At 27.8% G+C, this 18,401-nt stretch overlaps 3 protein-coding genes and 1 pseudogene across 9 annotated transcripts in view; 2 read left to right on the forward strand and 2 right to left on the reverse strand.

The window, feature by feature from the left end:
- Window positions 1-18,401, forward strand: part of LOC145964077 (F-box only protein 21-like) — a 365,010-nt pseudogene that overhangs the window by 113,228 nt on the left and 233,381 nt on the right. The window lies entirely within an intron of this gene.
- On the forward strand, window positions 3,347-9,205 carry Chrac-14 (DNA polymerase epsilon subunit 3 Chrac-14). 3 transcript variants are annotated; one of them, XM_083086423.1, is made up of 3 exons: window positions 3,347-3,529; window positions 8,151-8,256; window positions 8,667-9,205. In XM_083086423.1, exon 3 carries the CDS (start codon window positions 8,667-8,669, stop codon window positions 9,060-9,062), a length of 396 nt encoding a protein of 131 aa, XP_082942549.1. In that variant the 5' UTR covers window positions 3,347-3,529; window positions 8,151-8,256; the 3' UTR covers window positions 9,063-9,205. The 3 variants fall into 3 exon arrangements, with proteins under 3 accessions (XP_082942549.1, XP_082942548.1, XP_082942547.1); XM_083086422.1 differs by lacking the exon at window positions 3,347-3,529 and adding an exon at window positions 7,922-8,059; XM_083086421.1 differs by lacking the exon at window positions 3,347-3,529 and having other exon boundaries at window positions 7,925-8,256.
- Window positions 3,849-7,791, reverse strand: LOC145964048 (gamma-soluble NSF attachment protein-like). The gene is made up of 8 exons (XM_083086420.1): window positions 7,522-7,791; window positions 7,125-7,192; window positions 6,761-6,845; window positions 6,371-6,388; window positions 6,093-6,300; window positions 5,461-5,709; window positions 4,836-5,063; window positions 3,849-4,723 (listed from the first exon to the last, which is right to left on the reverse strand). Exons 1-8 carry the CDS (start codon window positions 7,569-7,571, stop codon window positions 4,589-4,591), a joined length of 1,041 nt encoding a protein of 346 aa, XP_082942546.1. The 5' UTR covers window positions 7,572-7,791; the 3' UTR covers window positions 3,849-4,588.
- Window positions 10,228-18,344, reverse strand: LOC145964046 (E3 ubiquitin-protein ligase LRSAM1). 4 transcript variants are annotated; one of them, XM_083086414.1, is made up of 14 exons: window positions 18,121-18,338; window positions 17,146-17,388; window positions 16,877-16,988; window positions 16,572-16,732; window positions 15,235-15,264; window positions 14,506-14,607; window positions 14,262-14,370; window positions 13,970-14,131; window positions 13,788-13,887; window positions 13,324-13,567; window positions 13,036-13,161; window positions 12,616-12,810; window positions 11,989-12,186; window positions 10,228-11,821 (listed from the first exon to the last, which is right to left on the reverse strand). In XM_083086414.1, the coding sequence occupies exons 1-14, from the start codon at window positions 18,199-18,201 to the stop codon at window positions 11,696-11,698; spliced, it is 1,989 nt and encodes a 662-aa protein (XP_082942540.1). In that variant the 5' UTR covers window positions 18,202-18,338; the 3' UTR covers window positions 10,228-11,695. The 4 variants fall into 4 exon arrangements, with proteins under 4 accessions (XP_082942540.1, XP_082942537.1, XP_082942538.1 ...); XM_083086411.1 differs by having other exon boundaries at window positions 16,572-16,988; XM_083086412.1 differs by lacking the exon at window positions 15,235-15,264 and having other exon boundaries at window positions 16,572-16,988; window positions 18,121-18,339.

Consider the following 18,401-nt stretch of genomic DNA (forward strand, 5'->3'; position numbering starts at 1 on the left):
CGGCGGCCGCCGACAATTTATTGATTCCGTGCCGCGGGTATGAGGTGGCGTTCATACGAACCGCCCGGTGTTCGACGGAAGGATTACCGGCCATTGAATAGAGAATTTATCGAGTTACGAAAATTTTTCCAATTTTTCACCACAGATAAGCGTGGGAAAACAAGTGTCATCTCTTGCAATTTGCGCGCGAAATTTAAATCGTCTACATTTTTCCAAATCTTTTTGTATTTTATTTATTTGATTGATAGTAAATATGTAGAATATATATATATATATATATATATATATATATATATATATATATATATATATATATATATACAGGGTGTTTCATTTTAATCCGACCAGTCGAATATCTCGAAAACCAAGCCCGGGAGAGAAAAATATTTCAGACAAAAGTTGTTTGGTTTCGAGGGGGCCATAAGATGGTATCATTGGTTTGACCTTGAAGAGTCATTTGAAGGTCACGTGAAGGTCACTTCAATTTTTTTAAATGGAACACCCTATATATTTTTGCACACTCTTGTAGCTTATCTCGAGAGCTTTCCAAAACACTATCATTAAGTACCTTTTCGTTAAGTACTTTTTGAGTTATGAGGGTTGAAATAATTTCTTAATTTTACATAAACCGTAAAATATCTTGTAAAATATTCACTTTTCGATTATCTTACCTTAATACTTTTATGTACAAAATAATGAGAGGAATCAATTGGTGTAAAAAAAACACATAGTTGTTTTTAAGAAAAAATATGGAATTGTTAATTGCAAATTACATATTTTTTCTTCAAAACAACTATGTGTTTTCTTTACACCAATTGATTCCTCTCATTATTTTGTACGTAAAAGTATTAAGGTAAGATAATCAAAAAATGAATATTTTACTAGATATTTTACGGTTTATGTAGAATTAAGAAATTATTTCAAGCCTCATAACTCAAAAAGTACTTAACGAAAAGGTACTTAATTATAGTGTTTTGGAAAGCTCTCGATGTCAGCTACAAGAATGTGCAAAAATATATAGGGTATTCCATTTAAGAAATTTAAGGTGACCTTTATGTGACCTTCAAATGACTGTTCAAGGTCAAATCATTGTCACCATCTTATGGCCCCCTCGAAACCAAACAACTTTTGTCTGAAATATTTTTCTCTCCCGGGCTTGGTTTTCGAGATATTCGACTGGTCGGATTAAAATGAAACACCCTGTATATATATATATGTATATATATATATATATATATATATATATATATATATAGTTAATAAATAAATAATAAAAATATATAAAATAATAAATAAAAAATATATTTTAATAAAAATATAATAATAATAAATATAATATAATAATATAATAAATAGAATATAATATAAATATAAATATAATAATAAAAAATATAAAATAATATAAAAATATAATAAATAAATAATATAAAAGCATCTTAAAAAAATATAACAAATAATTTGAGATCGCCGATATTCAACGGACGCGATTAACCATGAAATGGAAAATTTTTTTGGTCCTGAAAATTTTTGCAGTCCTTTGACATTTTATTTACGTGTAGTTTCTCGCGAAAATATTATACGTGCGTATGTCAAATTAATAATTACAACGTTTGTGACGCAATAAATTTATTAATCGCGAATATACGAATGATCGATCAATCATATTTTGCAATATAACAAAATAAGGGTGCAGTTCCACGTAGAAGAAAAAGCGGAACGGAAAAGAAGTGTAGTGGGGGTAACCAATCAGAACGTTTCTCCAAAAGACATCATACCTAGCGTTCTCGTATGTATGTACATACCTAGCATATCTAGTCTTTCTTATTCATAAATAAAATTTATAAATTTATTTTTATATAAAATAATAATGTCATCGGTAAATTTTTTTATTATAATATAAAATATGTGTGTGTGTGTGTTTTATTTTCAGAGATATATATTAAATTTTGTAACAATTTATTACACTTAACATTAAATTAGCTGAAAATATATTATTCTGAATAAAATATTTGTTACAATATAAAATGTAATTTTATCATTGTTTCATATAAATAGTTTAGTTTAATTTTATATTTTCACAAAATATAAAAACATAACAAAATTACACTAAAATAATATATTTCTCTTGTTAAATTTATATTATTATAAAGTTCTTTATTCCATTCCGCTTTTATATGACTGGGTTCCCCATGGAATATATTTTACGCAAAAACGGAAAAAATTCCAACCTAAAATTTACAATAATTCTGAATTAGCTTTGTTTTTTCGTAAATTATATTCTATTGGAATTTTCCATTTATTATAAAAAGATATTTTTTTACAAAATTGATTATTTTTGTTAACTATAATTCATAAAAAATAATTTTTTACTCTTACTTATTTCCGCTTTTTCCGGTACATGGGGAACCCGGTTATTTAAAATCGGAACAGATATGTCTTTTGGAGAAACGTTCTGATTGGTTACCCCCACTATACTTTTTTCCGTTCCGCTTTTTCTTCTACGTGGGACTGCACTCTTACGAAAATTTTTCCAATTTTTCACCACAGATAAGCGTGGGAAAACAAGTGTCATCTCTTGCAATTTGCGCGCGAAATTTAAATCGTCTACATTTTTCCAAATCTTTTTGTATTTTATTTGATTGATAGTAAATATGTAGAATATAGTTAATAAATAAATAATAAAAATATATAAAATAATAAATAAAAAATATATTTTAATAAAAATATAATAATAACAAATATAATATAATAATATAATAAATAGAATATAATATAAATATAAATATAATAATAAAAAATATAAAATAATATAAAAATATAATAAATAAATAATATAAAAGAATCTTAAAAAATATAACAAATAATTTGAGATCGCCGATATTCAACGGACGCGATTAACCATGAAATGGAAAATTTTTGCAGTCCTTTGACATTTTATTTACGTGTAGTTTCTCGCGAAAATATTATACGTGCGTATGTCAAATTAATAATTACAACGTTTGTGACGCAATAAATTTATTAATCGCGAATATACGAATGATTGATCAATCATATTTTGCAATATAACAAAATTAGGAGGGAGTATCCCGTTTGACCACGTCGCGATTGACCACAGCCAATTATATCGACCTTTGCCCTAGGTCTGCCTAGGGTAGCAACGATTAACCAATCAGAGATCCTATTTTGAATTGGCCAATTGGCGACGTGATCAATCGGATACCCTCCAAATTAGGACAAGAGGCAAATATTTCTTTTTCGTGATTGGTCAATCAAACATTTCGCTCTTTTACCGAGCAGTCCACCTTCTATCATCTTCTATGATTACTTTCAATTCACAACAATCGCGCCATTTTCGTTCAGTTTTGAACAACAACAATTTGGAGTTCGTAAACCGTCTCGCGAATTATAAAGTCGATAACGTGTGATGTGATGTGATTTGATTGTTTGCGACTTTTAAATTCTGAGGAAAATCCAACGCTGCTTCGGGATAAATCCTGCACTTATCTGATTCCGTGTATTTTCAGCTTCGGTAAGTATTGTTTGATGTTTTGCATCAGTCGATTTTTTTAGCTGTCATATCTCTTCTTCTAGTTCTTTGTTTTAACTATTAATTATATATATTTGTTTCGTTTTTGATGCCCAAAATATAACACGTTATAATTTAAAGAAATAGACTCTTGTCACGTGAGATCGACAAACATAACCTATTTGATTATTATGAATTCCTTAACTTTACATAAGGAAATCGATTATGAAATATCTTATTTTATCCAGGACGCATTTTAAAGTTGCGAATGAAATATCAACATCAGGGTGTATTTTTGTGTTTTTTTTTTAAACTCTCAGAATCATATAACAGTTCAGTATAATGATCGCTAAGGTAGTGCTGAAAAACTAAATATACATTTTTTTCTTTGAGGAATGTTTCACTTTTTAAGTAAAATATGTACAATACATTAGCTAATTACTAATTAAAAATATCGAGATATTTAATAAAAAAAAGAATATATATATACATATAATGCATAAAAATAAATATAAAATATATATTTAAAATATTTATAGCATAACTATGTACAAGATGTCTCATCAGAAAACTGAATTTTGAATTTAGTCTTTGTAGTTGTGATAATATAAAAACAATATTCCAGATTTAATATTCATAGCTTTTAAAAAAAATAATAAAAATAAATTTAAAATCTTTCTCTGTATCATTGCACAGATAGGTGTTTCTGGTGACACATTATGTAAAGTCTTCCAAGAAAAATATATTTTCTTGTATATATGGAATTTTAGTTGTTCTTATATTAAATCTTGTAATCTTTCAATAATTCTGTAGCTACTAATAGATTAAGTTTGTGAAATATAAAAAAAAACAAAAAGAAACAAAAAAACAAAAAAAACAAAAGACAAAATTAGAATGTGAAAGAAATATTTATCATCTTGATTTCAGCGTCTCATTCTAATAATTTTAGAAGTTGAAAGATAAATTTTCTGTTAAAACCGATAATGTGCTTTCGATATACATGCAAGCGTTACACTTAACAGTTTACTCGAGCAATAGAGAATTCTTTACATCTAAAAACGATTAACACAGGCCTCCCTCGTATTCGTCGTCTTCTTCCTCCTCCTTTTGCGCTGGTTGCGATTGTGACGGTGGTGCAACTTCCGGTTTCTTTTCAGCCACTTTTTTCGTTGCCTGACTAGTTGCGTCGTTCTTTTCCTAGAAAATCAATGTCATTGATATAATAGTGAAATAATGAATAATCAGATAGTGTAATAAAATAATATGTGCGAATGATAATAAAAAATATAGCAATGAGACACATATTAACTTCTGCTTCGGCGGGTTTAGACACATTGGGAGAAACGTAAGATTCCGCGGCGTTAGCCCTTATTCCAGCGGGTGGAACTGCATATTCTTGCTGTGGCAAGGGCAACCCTCGCGCTAGCTTGGCATATTCTACATCCATATGCTTGATAAAAGGGCTATTAAGGGCTGCCCGAGCCGCGTTTGCATCCTCGTTGTCGTATGCCTGTAGCAACGTCTCCAATGTTTGCACCTGAATTAGAAAATCATATTCCTTAATTTAATGAAGAAAGATTACATTAATTGATTATATTGCAGTAAAATTAGATTATGTTATAAATGCATTATACAATAAATGATTATTGTAATATAATTAGGGATATATATTTTTATTTATATAAATGAATAATTATATATAATTATATATTATATGCACATATCTTCAAACTTTTAACAGATTATTAACATATTGATTGCTAAGAAATTTTTGACAGAACAATAAATTATGTTTAGTCATTTAATATTTTCTTTCTTTTTTTTTGCACAGAATATTTTCACATATTTAACACAGTATAAAATGATTTTACTAATAATTTTTTTCATGTATTTTTATTAATAAATTAAATAATTGTATAATTCTTTTGACATACTTCGGGAGGTTCGCAGTAGTTTCCCCATTCTTTGAAGGCTTTCTCGGCCGCCACTTGATCGCCCCGCGCCAATTGCACCAGCACCAGGGCTACAGTGAGCCTCCCAAGTGATTGCCAATGCTTAATTTCTTGATACATGCCAATCTCACGACGTACCGCATCCGCCGCCTCATCATACATTTGCAGCTTCACTAGTAATCTCGCGGCTTTGCTCATATATTCTGCTGCGTGTCGCGGACTATCCTCACCCTGAACAAATATTTTCCATCTTCTTTCAAACCTTTTAAAGCTTCTTATGATTTTATATAATTTTATATAATTTTAATTAAAAATTCTTTTTAGAATCTTTTAGCATTTTCAAAATTTTTGAATTTTTAGAATTTAAAAAAATTTTTTATTTTTAAGATTTTTTACTTTTTAAAATTCTCAACATTTTTCTCTCGTTAAATTTTACAAATTTTTAAAATTATACATCTATATAAATGAATTTTATACAATCTTCTTTTTCCATGTAATCGAGTTTTTTACAAATTTATATTATATTTAACTAAATTTATTTATTATTTATTTCTGCTTTTTGTGTATTTATAATTATACATGTATATCTGTATTAATTTAAATTAGTTGCATACCATGATTATGTCAGCTGCACGTTTAAACAATTCTAGAGCCTGTTGAGGCTGTGTAGCTTCTAGCATTTTGGCCGCCTTATCGAGGGCATTTACGGCAGATTCAGGAGAACCATGCTGCTGAAAAAGACTGCAGGCACTGTGAGCTAGTTTTGATACCTCTGAAAGATCTCTCATTTCTTTGCAGATGAGCAGAGCTTGTTCGATGCTCCTGAAAACATTGCATTTATATAATACCGAAATATATTGCACAATAAGATTTCAATTTTTTTAATACATACTTTGCTGCATGGAACCATCTATATTATGATTAAATTGAAGTTAAGGAGAATTAAAGAAAATGTAATATCATGGAAATTATACTTTCTTGATTTAGGAGAAAGTTAAAAAAAATATTAAGTGGATAAAAAACAATTTTTTATTTTTGTTTTTACATAACTTTCGCTCTTATAAATAAAATTATATTATAAAATATTATATAACAAAATAAATCAAGTAAAATAAAATAACAATTCTATATTGAATATAATAAATTAATGCTTTATTAAAATAATGATAAAACAAAAAATGTAACAAATGAAAATTTTTTGAATCTAATATATTAATAGTATTTACCAAGTATTTACAAAATTTGCGAAATTTGGAATGTTTGTTTATACTTCAAAGGATACGCTTTCATCTGTTTATAACAATCAGCTGCTTTCACCAAACAGTCTTTGCTTTGTGCATATGATTTGGCTATTCGAAAGCATGTTGCTAGTGGAAAAATTGAAAAAATGTAATTTTAGTTGCAAAATCTTTAATACAAAATTTTTAAACAATTATCTCATTTGCAAAATTTTGATACAATTGATTTAATTTTCAAATGTAATGCATTACATGTAATGTAATGCATTTTGCATATTTAAGTTATTTGATTTCTTAAAATTTACTCGAAAAAAATTGAGTTAAATCCTAAAAAATTTAATACATATTTTAGTATTATTTTATTGTAATTGAATTTTTTTATTTTTACAATTACAATATTTGTCATACCTGCATGTGAGTATTCATCAGCTGCTACCTCATAATCAGGTCGCCATTTCAAAAGAGTAGGCTTTAAGCTACAAAAAAATTATTTAATATTTAATCCTCCAAATGTTGCATGATTTGATTACATTTCGGAACACGTAATCTTGTAAAAATATTGTGTCAAAATCGGTGAAATAATTCTTATGCATTTGTGCATTGTTTCTTTCTCACATTATTTTTGTTATATTAGATTTATAATTGCCAATATAATCTAATCTAATCAAGAAACGCCTATATATATATATGTATTTGAAAATTTATAATTTTAAGACTGCGAAGCGTGCGATTCCAGAAACGTCAAAAAAGGTAGCGATGAGGGAGATGAAAATATTCGCGAGAGAAAGAGAGCGAGAGCGCTTACGCTTTCTCAGCCTGCCGTATATGTTCGTTCGCCTCTTCGATTTTTGACATTTTTCTCCGTATGGTGCTTCGTTTTCGTCCAGTCTGACACAACGACGACGAAATTATGCGTCGCGATCTCGAAATTATGCGTACGTCAGTCCTGGAGCACGAATTATTCACGCTCTTCCGTCAAGGCACTGTATGTATTTCATGCAATACAGTCGCCGAAACTAATCTTTACACTTACCGTTCATAAAGACGACGTTTTCGAGATTGCGAAGCGCATAATCAATTATCTGTCGTAGTTGTGTAACCTAACCTTACCTAACCTTACCTAACCTGCTCCGTGTATCGCGAACCGTGATTGGTTCTTGCCGTTAGATTCGGCGAATTAGCTTCAGGTATTGCAAGACGAGTGCATCCACTGCATCGAATTGCTGAAAATTCGTACTACATCACGCCGTCTTCGTTCGATCATTCCGCGTCTGGTTTTTTTTGTGTCCGTCGTATTATTTATTTAAATTTTTCCGGGCGTATTTTGTGCATTCGATAAAAATGTAACTATTGCATCTTTTGCCCTTCTGCGAATATATCTCTTAATTTTGTCAGGTTTAATCTCACGTTAATTCCTTCTATATTTTTGTACAGTGAAAACTGTTTTGTTCTTTGTACAAACTGTTATCTTTTCATCGAGCTCGCTGGCGGGAAAGATCTAACCTCTGACAGATAAATTCTGATACATTGTAAAGTCAAGGTAAAAATAACAATTTCTATCATACTTCCTTTTTACATTTTTTATAACTATTATTTTATAAATTTGTTTGTGTAATTTTTTTTAATGCTTTTATACATTTTATTGTCGCTTGTATAAAGTAACTTAAAAAAACTAATTTCACTTAATTATTTCTCATTTTTGTTACTGTTTTTATTATATTTGCGTTGTATCTTACAAGTGTTTTGTAGAACAATAGTTTACAAATGTAAAATAATTTACATCTTGCATTGTAATCTAATGTAATTTTATTACATTATATAGGTTTTACCTTAAATTGAATCCTTTTGGTTGCATTTTCAAATATTACAATAGTTGCACATATTTATAAAATTGCAATATCTTATAATGTTAAGTTTATAAAATTTAAAATATGTATGAATAATAATCAGATGGCCGAGCGATTAGAAGATCTGAACCTGCCCAATGCAGTTGTGACGAGAATCATCAAGGAAGCTTTACCAGATGGAGTGACAGTTGGGAAAGACGCTAGAACAGCGGTGGCAAAGGCTGCATCCATTTTTATACTCTATCTCACATCATCTGCTAATATAATAGCCAAGAAAGGCAATCGCAAAACCATCAGTGGGCAAGATGTGATTCAAGCGATGGTGGATATTGAATTTGATCAATTTGTTGATCCCTTACAAGAATCTCTAGAGAACTTTAGAAAAGTTCAAAAAGAAAAAAAGGATGCGACATCAAAAAAGAAGCAACAAAAGAAAGATGAAGATGATATAAATGGTGAAGATGAGGAAGCAGGGAGAGAAATTATTACAGTTTTCTAAGAATTAGATTTATTATAATGTTTATAAGTAAACTTATTATTAGTTTAATTTAATAATAATAATTTGATATTTATAAAAGAAATTAAGTATTTTCAAACATAAAAAAAGATAAAAAATAAATACAGTAAAACAAAAAAAAATTAATATTTATTTCTATTAGTATTTATTAAAATTAATATTTATTTGTTTGATAAGTTTATATATAGATGCATATATATATATATATATATATATATATATATATATATATATATATATATATATATATATATATATATATATATATACATACATACATACATACATACATACAGGGTGGCCCACGTAAAGTGTTACAAATTTATATCTCGGAAACGAAGCAATTTAGAAAAAAATGCTTCAGACAAAAGTTGTATGGTTTCGAGGAGGACATAAGATGGTGCCATTAGTTTGACCTTGAAGAGTCACTTGAAGATCACGTGAAGGTCACCTCCAACCTTTTAAATGGGACACCCTATATGCTTTTGCATATTCTTGTAGCTAATCTCGAGAGCTTTCCAAAACACTATAATTAGTTTTCGATTACATAATTGTTTAAAAAAAAATGTAATTGTTAATTGCAAATTACATTTTATTTTTCGAAACAATTATGTGTTTTCTTTACACCAATTGATTCCTCTCATTATTTTGTACATAAAAGTATTAAGGTAAGATAATCGAAAAATGAATATTTTACAAGATATTTTTTACGGTTTATGTAAAATTAAGAAATGATTTCAAGCCTCATAACTCGGAAAGTACTTAACGAAAACTAACTTAATTATAGTGTTTTGGAAAGCTCTCGAGATGAGCTACAAGAATATGCAAAAGTATATAGGGTGTCCCGTTTAAAAAGTTGGAGGTGACCTTCAGGTGACTTTTCAAGGTCAAACTAATGGCACCATCTTATGTCCCTCTCGAAACCATACAACTTTTGTCTGAAGCATTTTTCTCTAAATTGCTTCGTTTCCGAGATATAAATTTGTAACACTTTACATGGGCCACCCTATATATATATATATATAAATTTTTAACGACTAGGATAATTATCATATAATTAATTATATAATTATAATTAATAGCTCAAAATATTTATAAAAAGGGGAAATTGGGTTATTTAGTTAAAAATTGCAAAGAAAAACAATGATTTGCATAAACGAGTTTTATTATATTATTTAACAGGAATTTTTTTCATGACCAAAATTGTGACAATGCTAATATTTGCACAGAAAGATGGAATTTAAATTGCATTGATTCAAAACTGTTCCCACATAGAAATAATTACACATTTATATCAAAATTTCGTCGTAAAAATTATTTATTATAAAAGCCTGTTATATGCTCTAGAGTTTTATTCTTTTTCTTGCATTCAATTACTAACAAGTTTTATACTTCATCCTTGCTCAAATATATATTTTTTTATATCTTCTGTACTCTACAAGGATATGTTCACGATTTATATAAAGTAGCTATACTGTATAAAATATGTCAAGTATATTATGAATGCAAAATATGCCTAAGTCCCTTTAAGATAAAATTTTTTCTTTATAATTGAAAGTTATATTTAAAATCAAATACTTTATTTCATGTATATATTTTAAATTATATGCAAGTATAGGTTTGGCTAAATTTGTAATTTTTTGCCTAGCTACTTATGATTTTTTAAATTAATCTATATAATAGATTTATGACAGATCAATAAAAGAAGTACAGAAATATATGCATTGAATCTATGATGCATAGAGGTTTTCTGATACATTAAATTTAAAAAAGTAGTATGCTTTTTTTTGTTCTTAGTAATATAAATAAAATAAAGGAATAAATTGTTTATTATTTTAATAAGATTTATGAGTGGATAAAGTTAATTTACTAGTATCTGATTACTTTTTAAATAATCAATAAAATGTATGTAACAAGATTATGCTGAAGTATAACAAATTTGTGATAACTTGCGAAATGTTATTTTGATTAACTTATTAAGAAAAAAGGTGAATATTGAGCTGGTCAAGTCTCTTGCAGCAAATAATTGGACTTTATGTCTAAAAATCTAATTACTCACGAAATTGATCAAATATTTAAAAAATTTTCTTATCATGAAAAAAAAAAATACACATATAAAAACAAACAAATTATACATTAAGAACTTATTAAAAACAAATTATTAAAATTTACTGTTTCTAGATTATTTTTTGAAACATTAATTTTTTTTCTTCATTTTAAATATATTTTTAAAATGTTAAAAACAATCGAACAATTTTGTGAGTTACTATATATAATGTTGGTATGTTTTCTATATATATACACATACAAAGTATTCCATTTTATTGGTAACAGTTGCATATTTTGTAAACTTGACGTTTTATACTTATGTTCCAATAAAATGAGATATTTGTGTGTATATATGGAATCGACGTTTACATGAGCATTATATACCAATATATTTACCAATGGTAAATATAATTGTTGTGCGCATTATAAATAGCTATTATCGAAATATTTCGTTTGCGCGCGCGTGTATAATCACAGTTTAGGAAGAATAGTGCATCATTTTCATACCTTTGAAGAGCATTGAATTGAATTCACGAATAAACTGAATACAATTGAATTTCGCAAATTTAAGGCTGCACAATTCGAACTTTACGGTCTATTGAACTCCTGCACATTGGACATCCTGCAGAAACTTTGTCCGCACAAGTGGAACAACAGCAGAGATGTCCACAAGGTAGAAAAATGACCTCACACTACAAAAAGAGATATAATAATAGAATATAACAATATAATATTAATAATTATAATGATGAAGTTTTTTAGTAATGTCTTAAAATTATACATATAAAATATACAATTTCTTACGCTAATGCATGAAATTATATATTTTATATATATATACAATTTGAGAAAAACATACTTGCAAATCGAGGCAAATTACGCATTCCATCATATTAATGTTCTGAGTGAAATTGCAGTCCTGATTACTGGATGACGCTTCTTCAGGAGGCGCAGAAGCTATTATGGGTGATGTAGATTCATTTAGTTTCATCTCTGCCAAATAATTCTCAACTGCTAGCATTATAGCGGCACGATCTCTATCGCAACTTATGCCTATCTGCAAAACAAAAATTAAAATGTATAATGAATTTTGTTAAGTTTTATGTTTATAAGGTATTATAAATAAACATGAAAATTCTCTTTTAAAATTTCTCTTCTAAAGTTTACCTTATATTTTATACAAAATTATTCAAATTCAAAAATTTAATAATCTGACAATTTTAAAATAAAAATATTAAATCAAGATTATTCAAATTTGAAAAGTTTGTAAATCAAATGTTAAAAATCCAAATCTAATCTTATAAATATCATAGTTTGTGATAAACCTTAAAGTTTAATTTTAATTTAATAGAAGAATTTAAATTTAAAAGATGGAATATATTTCTAAATTCCTTGATTTTTATGTTTAAAAAATTTATTTTTAAGTACATTATTATATTGTAAATTATAGATTATCCTTTATAATATTAATGGAATTTTTACGTACATCTTTTAACTGTTCATCATTGATGTCTGGTAACAAAGACGGCAATGTGGCCAGGAATGGAAGGCAGTGCAAAGCTCCTGCTATTGCTACATGCCGAACTAGCATAGGTTCCAACATTTCCAGCAATCCTTGTGGTCGTGCTTCCATTAGAGATTGATACTGCATTAACCAGAACAAACTGCCTCGTCTTGCGTTCTATCAAAATTTATTAAATATTTTTTAATGGAAGCTTATCCTCAATTAATATTTTTTTTAATCTTATGAAAGAAAGAATAGGTTTGGAATTTGTGGAAATTAAACGACCTCTCTATCAGAATATAAAAACAATAAATAAATAAATAAATATAAGCTATTTTTTTGTAAAATATTTTCACAAAAAAAAATCTGTGTTGTCAAGAACTTAGAAAACAAAAAACATACAGAGATGCATCGCTGTTGCTCTATCGCATTGATTGTCTCTAGTAGTTGATCTCTCCTGTTCTTTTGCTGTTCCAATAAATCAATTAGAATAGCTGTTAGAGCCACACGTCTATCAGCGATCTCGTTCTAAAAAAAATAACTTATTTATATAAATTTTATATAAATTTTTATAAATTATAATATTGTCATAATTAAATTTTATTATATTTATGAATTCAAGAAATTTAAAGATTTTCTTCAATTCTCTTTAATTCTTAATTAATGGTAAATTAGAAGCTATACACTTACAAGCTGCTGATTAATCTCCAATTTTCTCCTCTCAAGCTCGATATTTGTCAGCGCGGCTAATTGTGATTGAACCAGATTCACTTGTTGAACAATGCTCCAACAACGCGCATCACTACGTTCCAATAATGCGGCAACGGCCGCTTTCTGCAAAACTTCATCCTGCCGCAATCTATCAACGAGATCTTGCCTATTTTTTTCTTGATCTTGCACTATTTGTGCCAAATGATCGTTGTTCCTTACCTCCCTGAAATAATTTTCCTGAATCTTATTTTTAATCATAAATATAAATTTTCATTTTTTTCTTATATAATACTTTCATATAATTAATTCTTAGAATAAAACAAAATGAACAGAGATATAATAAATTAAGATTTTATTTTTGCTTATTAATTGTGCTGTTCATTCTTGAAAATGTGAAGAAAAACTTTTATAAAAAAGAGAATTATATTGAAGTTTATACTGACAGTGTAAGTAGAGATTGCGCTGTGTAATCTCTATATTTAGTATACTCTTCCAGTTTCCTCGCCTTGCACATTTCCTCTTCCAACAATTTCTCCATTTCAACTGCAAAAGCAAATTTGTCATACATGTACAATATATGTTGGATGATTTGAATTTCATGTATTTTTATATATTTAATATTTACAGAGAGTATCTTTCATGCGTAGCATGAATTGTTCCGAGTGACAAGAACTTAACAATTGCATTTCTTCTTGCTTCTCCCGTTCTAGTAATTCAGCTTGACTTTGCCTTTCTTCTTCACTATTTTTTAGAAATTCTTTAATTACGTTATCAGCTTCTTTTTCAGCTAAAAAGAAAAATTTATTTAATATTTACTTTTTTCATATTTAATAAATTAATCACAATACAAGTGTACAATAAATTATACATTTAGTGCAAAATTTAAAAGAATTAAGGACTGAAAGATAAAATTGTACCATTATAAATGTATGAAAGTAAACGCGCTCTGTTCGTATCTCTTTCTTGCTGTACTTTCTCAAGCTCTTGTTCCAATTGTATTTGTTGTGATGCTAGATCCTCCAAAAGCTAAAAAACACAAAGAAAATATTCAAATGTTCTGAATTTTTTTATATCTGTATTTATCTAGATAATATTTAATAATCATAAAAGCATGTACAGCATGTAACATTTCAATTTCTGGTTTAATGATATTTTAATTACCTTCTTTCTATGAACTTTCAGCATGGATTGCAGTTCCATTTCATATTCTTGCTGCTGTTTTATGTTTTTCTCTACTTCCAACAAAGCATTTTGTCGCTGTTCCTGTTGGGAATAATTTTTATTATCACAATATTATAGTATGAAATTATGTATTGAGTTGATAAAATAATATATTCGCTTTTTTACATACATTTTTTACGTACATATAAGTTTACACATATATAAGTTTTTATTTAAGTAAAGTGAAACAGAAAAGCGAATAAATTTTTTTATCAATCTAATATAATTAAGATTTTTATGGATTTATAATAATGAACTTCTTTTAATACTCATTTAAAAGAAATAATTAAAGAAAAAAGAACTGAAAAATGAGAAAATGTACATATTGTAGAATAGTGCACAAAATATTCAGAAAAGATAGTATAAAAAGCATAAATGAGAATGTAATTAACATTTTAGCAATGCAATTAATAATTGAGCCTATAAATAAGATGTTCAGTGCATTCATAAAAAAAATAGAAATAATTAAATCATGATTTTCTTTTGTTATAATGAATTATGCTATATATGAATCTTTCTTATTCAAGTTTTTTTTTTTATTCAATTAATTTATTTACTTTTTATTGGATTGTTATTGCACTGAGCGTTTTTCAAAAATCAACTTATTAATAAATAATAATAAAATAGATGGTGAGAAGCATACGAAACTCAAAGTAGCATCCAACATGCCTTCATTTTGTCTAGCTTCTGTAATGCTGCCTAAAAGAGAGAGAAAAAAAAGAAAAGGTGATTATGCACAAACAGCAAAAGCACATTGTGAATTAATTATAAGTACTCACAAAATTGATTAACTTTTATAAAATTTTTTAAATATATGTCAAGAAGGAAAAAATGAGAAAATATAACATAAAAAAAACATTTATATATATTATATATATATATATATATATATATATATATATATATATATATATATATATATATATATATATATATACAGGGTGGGCCATTTTAATACGTCCACGGGAATATCTTCTCAGGTAGGAGCGATAGCGGAAAATGCCTCAGACAAAAGTTGTATGGCTTGAAGGGGGCCATAAGATAGTGTCATTGATTTGACCTTGAAAAGTCGTTTGAAGGTCACGTGAAGATCACCTTCAATTTTTTAAATGGAAACCCCTATTTTTTATTACTTATTCTTGTAGCTTATCTCGAGAGCTTTCCAAAACATTATAATAAAGTATTTTTTCATTGAGTATTTTTCGAGTTATGAGGCTTGAAATGATATCTTAATTTTACATAAACCGTAAAATATATCTAGTAAAATATTCATTTTTCGATTATCTTACCTTAATACTTTTATGCACAAAATAATATGAGAAATCGATTGGTGTAAAAACAACTATGTTTTTTCTTTACACCAATTGATTCTTTTCCTTATTTTGCACATAAAAGTATTAAGGTAAGATAATCGAAAAATGAATATTTTACTAGATATTTTATGGTTTATGTAAAATTAAGAAATTATTTCAAGCCTCATAACTCGAAAAGTACTCAATGAAGAAATACTTTATTATAGTGTTTTGGAAAGCCCTCGAGATAAGCTACAAGAATAAGTAATAAAAAATAGGGGGTTCCATTTAAAAAATTGAAGGTGACCTTCACGTGACCGTCAAACGACTTTTCAAGGTAAAACCAATGACACCATCTTATGGCCCCCTTCAAGCCATACAACTTTTGTCTGAGGCATTTTCCGCTACCGCCCCTACCTGAGGAGATATTCCCGTGGACGGATTAAAATGGCCCACCCTGTGTGTGTGTGTGTGTGTGTGTGTGTATGTATATATATATTTCTCTAAAGTAATATTTCTAAAATAAATTTCTATATATCTTATAATTTCTTTATATCTTTGAGGTAATTCTTGATCAATTAAGTGAGTTACTGCATATCTAATAACAATAATGTAGCCAACAAAACATGAACAATTATTACATATATACATATATAATTATTATAATTTTATTATAATAATGAAATTTATATGTATTATTTTTTACTACAATACCTGAACATCATTATTCTTATTGTGATGTACTATCTGCATATCTTCTGAACTTATGTCCCTCGAAATATCAGTCTCTGATATCGGAGTCTCTGGCGAGTAGTCGATGCCATTCTCGTTAGCCAAAAATGCGATAATCACTATTGTGCCACCATCTAAAATATCTTGAGGTGGATATGACAAATTTAAATCATCAATATTTAAATTTGTCAATTGCTGAGCATAGCCCAGAGATTTGGGCAGCTTTTGGAGTGATTTATTATAACTGATATTGAGAGTAGTTAGTTGTTTCTGCATTTGTCCAATACCATTAGGCAGTTGTTTCAGGTTGTTCCTCGAAATATTAAGAATTGTTAAGTTACTCAAGTAAGTTATTTCATTGGGCAGTTTGCGGATGCTGTTGTCTTGCAAATAGAGCTCCTAAAAAAAAATCACTATATTTTAGTATCACTTATATCATATACAATATATTATTTTGTATTGTCATAAGGATTCTACACAATATTCTCTTTTTTTATATATAAAAGTTGTATAGGGAACAAACGATAAAACTTTCTGCTCAATCTAATAAATATACCTTAAGGGAAGAGAGACACATAATATCAGGGGGTAATGTGGTAAACTCGTTTCCATGAAGGTCTAAAATAGTCAGCAGCGACAAGTCACTTAAGGCACCTCCGCCTGAGAGCGAGCTCAGCTTGTTGTCGTACATCAGTAAGATTTTCTTCCGAAACACCTTGCAAAGTGAATAGATACCCGACGGCACATGCTTCAAGGCACATTCCGACACGTCAAATATTGGCTCTGGATTTTCTCTGGCCTTTAAATTATAATATACATAAAAGAAATATTTAATGTCTTAAAGAACCAATATGATGCCTTAATCTTTGCACGATTAAAGCTGCAAAAACTTGCCCTTAAAACATGCATCCATAATTATATCACTAACAATTAATGTTATAATTGTGAATGCATATTTTAAGAACAATATAATTATATATATATTATATATTATATATATATATATATAATATATGTATATATGTATATATAATATATTTATATATATATATATATTAAATAATTATATATTAAATATATATTAAATATATGTTATATAATTAAATCTGTTACATATCATTATCATTATTGTAATAATGATATTAAATATAAAATAAGAAAAATTTAAAAAATAAAGAAAGTATATACCAAATAAAAAAAATTATATATATTGTTAATATATATATTGTATATATATATTGTAAATATTATATATATTGTAAATATATATATTGTTTTTCATATATTGTTTTCATTTAAAGTTTTGTAATTCTATTAATTTCAAATTCCTCTTTTAACCACATTTACAAATTATATTTTATTCGTAATACTATTGTTACTTAAATATCTGCTATTTATTATGTAATGATACTTATATAATCAGTAATAAACGAACACTATTTAATTAATGAATTATCAAGGTGCTCCTAATTGGTTATTTGATCCGAACTACTGTGACCATCCTAACCTAAATTCGTAGATACATACGTACCAAGTACAATTTATACTCGAGCCGCGCCTTGTAGTCGATATTAGCCTTACTCCCGTGCTTCCTCGACATCCTTGCTCGCATCCGTTGTCATGACAAGGAGGCGGGTAAGGATCTCATTTCGCGGGACCGACACGGTAATAAGCGATGATAACATCAACCACACAATTTCACACGATAAGAGTACATTCGGAAATTTTACCCGTGAGATAGAGTAACGTTTGATCAACCAATCAGGACAACGAGACCTTTGCTCCTCTTATCCTGATTGCTCCAAGTATGGC

Source organism: Camponotus vicinus, unplaced genomic scaffold, assembly GCF_025532165.1.
Source record: "Camponotus vicinus isolate PSW18456_S1 unplaced genomic scaffold, iyCamVici1.0 SCAF_13, whole genome shotgun sequence".
In the NCBI taxonomy this organism is placed as follows: domain Eukaryota; kingdom Metazoa; phylum Arthropoda; class Insecta; order Hymenoptera; family Formicidae; genus Camponotus; species Camponotus vicinus.

Bases quoted from the DNA above. Each gene is read 5' to 3' on its own strand.
- LOC145964048 (XM_083086420.1), bottom strand. From the start codon at position 7,571: ATGTCAAAAATCGAAGAGGCGAACGAACATATACGGCAGGCTGAGAAA. The intron at 5,710-6,092 runs GTATGCAACTAA...ATATTTGTTCAG, and splicing joins GTGCAGCTGACATAATCATG to GGTGAGGATAGTCCGCGACA. The intron at 5,064-5,460 runs GTATGTCAAAAG...TTTCTAATTCAG, and splicing joins ACTACTGCGAACCTCCCGAA to GTGCAAACATTGGAGACGTT.
- Chrac-14 (XM_083086423.1), top strand. From the start codon at position 8,667: ATGGCCGAGCGATTAGAAGATCTGAACCTGCCCAATGCAGTTGTGACG.
- LOC145964046 (XM_083086411.1), bottom strand. From the start codon at position 18,201: ATGCGAGCAAGGATGTCGAGGAAGCACGGGAGTAAGGCTAATATCGAC. The intron at 17,389-18,120 runs GTACGTATGTAT...TATAATTTAAAG, and splicing joins TCGAGTATAAATTGTACTTG to GCCAGAGAAAATCCAGAGCC. The intron at 13,568-13,787 runs GTCAGTATAAAC...AAATTATTTCAG, and splicing joins GCGCAATCTCTACTTACACT to GGAGGTAAGGAACAACGATC.